A 7380-nucleotide genomic window follows, 5' to 3' on the forward strand; every position below is an offset into this window, starting at 1 on the left:
CATCAATCTATTTTATCGCTCATTTTTGTGCACAAACTTTTTGTGTATTTATATACTATTATAGTATTTATTAATATTTTGAATTAGCTTTTTTATACTTCCAGTTTTCATTTTAATTTTAGTTAGTTTTACTAATTTTGTGCTTTTGTCATTTTTATTAGTTTTTTATATTTAGTTTTTAATATTTAGCTTTTTAAAATTACAGTTTTAGTTATTTTAGTACTTAAAATTATTTTGTCAGTTAGTTGCAAAGACAACATTTATATTTTTTAAAGCTAATATTAATCTAATTTTATTAATCTAATTATTGTCTTTTTTAGATTTAAATTAACAAAAATATTTTAATAGTTTTAGTTGCTTGATGCTTGTAAAAGCATCACAGTCTATTTTATCACTTATTTTGTGCATAAACCATACAAATCAGTGTTATTTTAGTATTATTCACTTCATTTTGATTGTAGTTTAAGTTTTAGTAATTTTATGTGATTTTGTCATTTTTATTAGTGTTTTAATATTTCTTTTTACCTTTATTTATTATTATTATTATTATTACTATAATTATTAGTTTTAGTAATTTTAGCACTTCAACTTATTTTATTGCAGTTAGTTGCAAAAGCATCCTTTCTATTTGATTGATTTTTTTAAAGGTTATTTTATTATATTTATTTCAGCTTTATTTAAATTAATGAAAATGATTTTTAATAGTTTTAGTTTGCTTGGTGCTTGTAAAATATAGTTTGGAAAGCATCACAATCTATTTTATCCCTCATTTTTGTGTACAAACCATAGAAATCAGTGTTATTTTAGTATTATTTATATACTATTTTTATATATATATATATATATACACACACTACTATATACTATTTATTCATATTTTTAATTATTTAATTTTATGTGCTTTTATCATTTTTATTAGTTTTTTTAATTTCTATTTAGCTTTTTTGTTTACTTATTTTATTTCATTTAGTTGCAAAAGTTATTTTATTAATATTTTATTTTATTTCAGTTTTATTTAAATTTAGTGAAAACTTTTTTTGAATAGATTTAGTTTTAGTTAACTTTACAAATCATCTCTGAAATTCTTATTGGCCAATGGATGTTTGAGTTTTGTTTCCAATTTTGCTGAAATCCAGTTTGCTGTGTTCCAGCTTGATTTTCTTTCTACACTTCTTATATTTGGGAAAACTTAAACTAAATTTTAAGCTCTGTCAGAGCTTTCTCTAGCAAATAAACAAACCAGAAAGAACAGATTCACACACATTTAAAATCATAAATGCTGTGAAACATCTGCTAAATGTCGTTCTAACTTCCGTCTGTTTTCCATTCATGTATTTTAATGACATTGCCGATAAAAATGACATCTTCCAGATGAAAATGCACACATTTTGGTGCCGTATGTGCACTAACAACCTTTATCAGCATATTAGCACCACACTTGAGCAGCTAGAGATGTGTGTGAGCAGCAGGGTTTAATGGGTGTGTTTGTGTCTCAGGATCTGTGTGGAGAGACGACAGAGCTGACGGAGCGCTGTGAACTCATCAGTGAGCGACTGCATTACCTGGAAGAGCAGCTTCAGACCGCCATAGAGCAGCACGACATGGACCTCACTCATATCCTTACAGAGCTCTGTGTGTCCGCATGTACTTCTCATTAGATAATTCACTATTAATAGTGCTCATATTTAGTGGTAGGAGTTTGTTCAAACACTAACTCTGAGAATTACAACGTAACTCGTTACTAAGTAGTCGGATGTACAATTTTGACCTAGCGGACGATAAAACATTAAAGAATCCCATAACCCCAAAATCAAACCATAAGCGAGAAACTCAAATCATATGACTATTTTGACTTAGACATAGAAACCACTCAGAACACCATAGCAACCACCCAGAACACCCAAGGAACCACCCTAAAGCACCCTAGCAACGCCCTAGAAACTACCCAGAACACCCCAGTATAGCAACGCCCTAGAAACCACCCAGAACACCCTAGTAACGCAATGCCCGGAAAAAAAAAAACACCCAGAGTGCCTTAGCAACCACCCAGAACATCCTAGCAACACTCTTGCAACCATCCAGATAACCCTAGCAATGCAACACACTAGACACCACCCAGAGCACCTTGGCAACCATCCAGAATATTCTAGCAACCACCCAGATCACCCTAGCAATGCAACACCCTAGAAACCACCCAGAACACCGTAGCAACCACCCAGAACATCCTAGCAACGCCCTATCAACCATCCAGATCACCCTTGCAATGCAACACCCGAGAAACCACCCAGAGCGCCTTAGCAACCACCCAGAACATCAGATTTAGTTTTAGTTAACTTTACAAATCATCTCTGAAATTCTTATTGGCCAATGGATGTTTGAGTTTTATTTCCAATTTTGCTGAAATCCAGTTTGCTGTGTTCCAGCTTGATTTTCTTTCTACACTTCTTATATTTGGGAAAACTTAAACTAAATTTTAAGCTCTGTCAGAGCTTTCTCTAGCAAATAAACAAACCAGAAAGAACAGATTCACACACATTTAAAATCATAAATGCTGTGAAACATCTGCTAAATGTCGTTCTAACTTCCGTCTGTTTTCCATTCATGTATTTTAATGACATTGCCGATAAAAATGACATCTTCCAGATGAAAATGCACACATTTTGGTGCCGTATGTGCACTAACAACCTTTATCAGCATATTAGCACCACACTTGAGCAGCTAGAGATGTGTGTGAGCAGCAGGGTTTAATGGGTGTGTTTGTGTCTCAGGATCTGTGTGGAGAGACGACAGAGCTGACGGAGCGCTGTGAACTCATCAGTGAGCGACTGCATTACCTGGAAGAGCAGCTTCAGACCGCCATAGAGCAGCACGACATGGACCTCACTCATATCCTTACAGAGCTCTGTGTGTCCGCATGTACTTCTCATTAGATAATTCACTATTAATAGTGCTCATATTTAGTGGTAGGAGTTTGTTCAAACACTAACTCTGAGAATTACAACGTAACTCGTTACTAAGTAGTCGGATGTACAATTTTGACCTAGCGGACGATAAAACATTAAAGAATCCCATAACCCCAAAATCAAACCATAAGCGAGAAACTCAAATCATATGACTATTTTGACTTAGACATAGAAACCACTCAGAACACCATAGCAACCACCCAGAACACCCAAGGAACCACCCTAAAGCACCCTAGCAACGCCCTAGAAACTACCCAGAACACCCCAGTATAGCAACGCCCTAGAAACCACCCAGAACACCCTAGTAACGCAATGCCCGGAAAAAAAAAAACACCCAGAGTGCCTTAGCAACCACCCAGAACATCCTAGCAACACTCTTGCAACCATCCAGATAACCCTAGCAATGCAACACACTAGACACCACCCAGAGCACCTTGGCAACCATCCAGAATATTCTAGCAACCACCCAGATCACCCTAGCAATGCAACACCCTAGAAACCACCCAGAACACCGTAGCAACCACCCAGAACATCCTAGCAACCACCCAGATCATCACACTAGCAATGCAACACCCTAGAAACCACCCAGAGCGCCTTAGCAACCACCCAGAACATCCTAGCAACGCCCTATCAACCATCCAGATCACCCTTGCAATGCAACACCCGAGAAACCACCCAGAGCGCCTTAGCAACCACCCAGAACATCGTAGCAACGCCCTAGCCACCATCCAGATTACCCTAGCAATGCAACACCCTAGAAACCACCCAGAACACCTTAGCAACCACCCAGAACATCCTAGCAACCACCCAGATCACCCTAGCAATGCAACACCCTAGAAACCACCCAGATCATCCTAGCAACCATCCAGATCACCCTAGCAACCATCCAGATTACCCTAGTAATGCAACACCCTAGAAACCACCCAGAGCGCCTTAGCAACCACCCAGAACATCCTAGCAACGCCCTAGCAACCATCCAGATTACCCTAGCAACGCAAGACCCTAGAAACCACCCAGAACACCCTAACAACACCCTAGCAACCACCCAGAGCACCTTAGCAACCACCCAGAACATCCTAACAATGCCCTAGCAACCATCCAGATCACCATAGCAATGCAAGACCCTAGAAACCACCCAGAACACCCTAACAACACCCTAGCAACCACCCAGAGCACCTTAGCAACCACCCAGAACATCCTAGCTTCACAGTGGTGAATTTTGCCTGTCCAAACGCCACACTTGTCTTCTGAATATGTAGTTTTAGTCAGTTATTCTGAGCTCATTATGAGTGTGTCTCTAATGGAAGCCCTCAGGGTTTCTTCAGGTCGCTCTGATTGGCTGTTAGGCTGGAATGAAATGATATGTGCGCTCCGTTCTCATGTTCTCGGTTGGGCCTAATAAAAATGACTCATCAGCGCTTCATCATTCTGCTGTCACTTACAGCCACAGGAACACGTCTCTCACGCTCATTAGAGCCACTAATGTAAGTTTAACCCTCCGAAAGAGCTGCTTCACGGAAACCGTCTCGTTTGACAGCACATAGGAACTAAGGATAAACCATTTCTTCCTTTCTTTTTGAGAGATATTGAATATGAGGGATGAGATTTGAGTTATTAGAGAAACCCAGCGCTCAGCAAAGGTTGAAAGGAGGTGACAGACAGAGAAAAGGGATATGGAATCAGAATCAGAATCAGAATCAGAATGAGCTTTATTGCCAGGTATGTTTACACATACGAGGAATTTGTTTTCGTGACAGAAGCTTCCACAGTGTAACAGAATGACAGTGACAGAACAAAAAACACAGATAATAAAAAATAGAACATCGCGCTGTCTGAGCTTCACGAGCGCGCCGGCTCTCTTCCCCGTCTGCGCGTCCTGAAGCGTCTGAACAGCGCCGCAGCTCCCCCGACAACAATGTCCAGCAAAACATCAGAATAATCAAAAACCGGTGAAATATCGGGTGGTGTGTACTTCCGAATGTCCAGCAATTCGTCTCTGGTGAAACTGATTGCAGGGATATAACTAAAGACAGGACAAACTAACAAAAACATAAAAACAACTGCGGAGCACGCCACGGAGGCAGCCATCAGCGTCGGCGCCAGACAGACTAGTCGGCCCGTCACTCTGAAGTGAGATGAAAGCGGTGAGATGAAGGGAAAGGTTGTGATAGTGTGCTGTCATCGCTCTGACATCTTCATATTTCTGGCCACCTGTGTGCTGAGCTTTTGCGTTGACTGAGAGGAAAGCGTATAGATGAGATTGATCTGAACATCCCATCTGCTTCTGCTTCATTCCATCCAACTTTGTTTGACTTCGTTGCTCTATAGCAGTAGTTCTCATGTGGTTTTGCTTCAGGATCAAGGTTTACATTAGACATCGAGGGGCACTAATTTTGATTATTTCATGTCAGCCAGTAGTTTACTGCACATTCACAAAATTTATAATTTATTGATAAATAAAACATTATTATAATAAATTTTTATTCAAATAATATATATACACACAGACATGATTTTTCTATTCTAATCATTTTACATTAATAAATTATAATTAAATCTAATAATTTATATACACTATTTTTCTATAGAAATATTAGAACTTATTACATTATTAAATGATTTGTAAAATTTATAATTAATAATTTATATATTATCATTTATTCATTCTAATAATTTATTAATAATAATTGAATAATTATTTATGAAAAATAAAGTAGGAATATCCCACGTTATTGCATTTTTATTAAAATAATTATTTTAATAATGAATTATTTTTAATTAAATTATTTAACTACATTTTATATAAACATTATTTTTATATAAAAATAAACCCATTTTATAAGTAAATTTTAAATTATTACATTGTTAAAATAAATTATATTTAAATAAAATAATTTGTATTAAAACAAACTTTTTAGGCATCCCAGGTAAACTTTTAATGGTAAATTAAAAACCACTGCTATGTGAATGAAGCACTGCATTAATCAACCTCTTAATGAAAAATGCCATCATGCTAATGATTTGTTGGCTCCATCACGTCTCGCTCTGTTGAAGACACAAATCAAACCTTGACAGAATATTATGTCAGAATCATATGCTCAGATATGCGAACTATAAATCAGCCAAAAAATCTTATATAATCTTGTTAATTTGCGTCTTATGATGGAGTTTGATTAATCCGCTCGAGTATGAGGAGTAAATGAAGCCTCCTGCAGTGTCTTGTCTCATAGACTTTCATTATACGTGCATGAGGTTTGGTTTTCATGTAACTTGAGGAACACATAGCACTGGTTTGATTGCACTGGTTAAGCAGGAAGATGAGCAAATAAACACATAATAAGCTGAGGTTTGTGCCTGAGGAACTTCATTAGATCCGTCCATTCAGCCGGAGGGAGATCTTACCGATCCTCTTTCATAATTCATGAAGCGCTCTTTAACGGCTGCTTAATTATGAATGGGGACAATCTGGGGCCATTTGGAGAGCAAAACGTGCCCGTCAGGCCCCATCTGCCACAAGAGACGCCCCCTTTGATTCGCCACTTACACCGGACACTCGGTCCCACTCAGACGAGTTTAACAATCCAGCGGTGATGAGGGCAGAGCCCGTTCTCATGAAACCCGCATCAATTATTTAGGCGAGATTGCTTGAACTGAACGCGGTCCGTCGGGGAGATGAACCGAGCCTCTGAATTATGAAGGGCCGTTTGGGGGAGGAGACGTGATCGCATAATTGTGAAATCTGTGTCAGGTGGTCGGGCCAAACATCATGAAAGTCTTTTTAAGATGTATGTAGTGTGTGTAACTGAAGAATGATGTGAACTGGGTCCAAAATTATCTTTCATGCCACACCAGCTAATAGTGGGTAAATTAAAAAAGAAAAATTATTTTATTATTAATAATAATAATAATAATGCTTGATTGGTAACAATTTTATATATACAGTGGGTACGGAAAGTATTCAGACCCCCTTAAATTTTTCACTCTTTGTTATATTGCAGCCATTTGCTAAAATCATTTAAGAAATTAACTTAAATGATTTTAGCAAATGGCTGCAATATAACAAAGAGTGAAAAATTTAAGGGGGTCTGAATACTTTCCGTACCCACTGTATATATATAAATCAAAATAATTCTATTTAAATCGTATTTTAAATTATTTCAATTTTCATCTTTACAAAAAGAATGCATGGCTTGTAATAAAAATTTTATTACAGTTTTTTAAAGAAATGTATAGCATATGAATGGCCAGTATGAACTATATATTGAAAATAATTGTATTAAGTTGTTATAATAATAATATAATAATAATATTATATTTTTTGTATATAAATTTCTTACAGCCATGCAAGGTTCAAGGTTCTTTATTTGTCAATGTAGTGAAATAATTTTTCTCTAGTTTCTGCATTATACATTACTAC

The 7380-nt window shown here is 36.9% G+C and overlaps 1 protein-coding gene across 2 annotated transcripts in view; it reads left to right on the forward strand.

Annotated features, from left to right (window-relative positions):
- The first annotated feature begins 1428 nt into the window (after window positions 1-1428).
- The window catches only part of LOC107719703 (disrupted in schizophrenia 1 protein-like), a 9887-nt gene continuing 3935 nt past the window's right edge, over window positions 1429-7380 (forward strand). The window contains exon 1 of one of the 2 annotated variants that reach the window (XM_016527189.1): window positions 1429-1614. In XM_016527189.1, coding sequence (XP_016382675.1) covers window positions 1476-1614 — 139 coding nt within the window. In that variant the 5' untranslated portion in view covers window positions 1429-1475. Of the gene's footprint in view, window positions 1615-2701; window positions 2887-7380 lie in introns of those variants that run through there. The other variant, XM_016527190.1, reaches the window with a different exon arrangement.

This window comes from Sinocyclocheilus rhinocerous, unplaced genomic scaffold (assembly GCF_001515625.1).
Source record: "Sinocyclocheilus rhinocerous isolate Xijiao unplaced genomic scaffold, SAMN03320098_v1.1 scaffold511, whole genome shotgun sequence".
NCBI lineage: Eukaryota > Metazoa > Chordata > Actinopteri > Cypriniformes > Cyprinidae > Sinocyclocheilus > Sinocyclocheilus rhinocerous.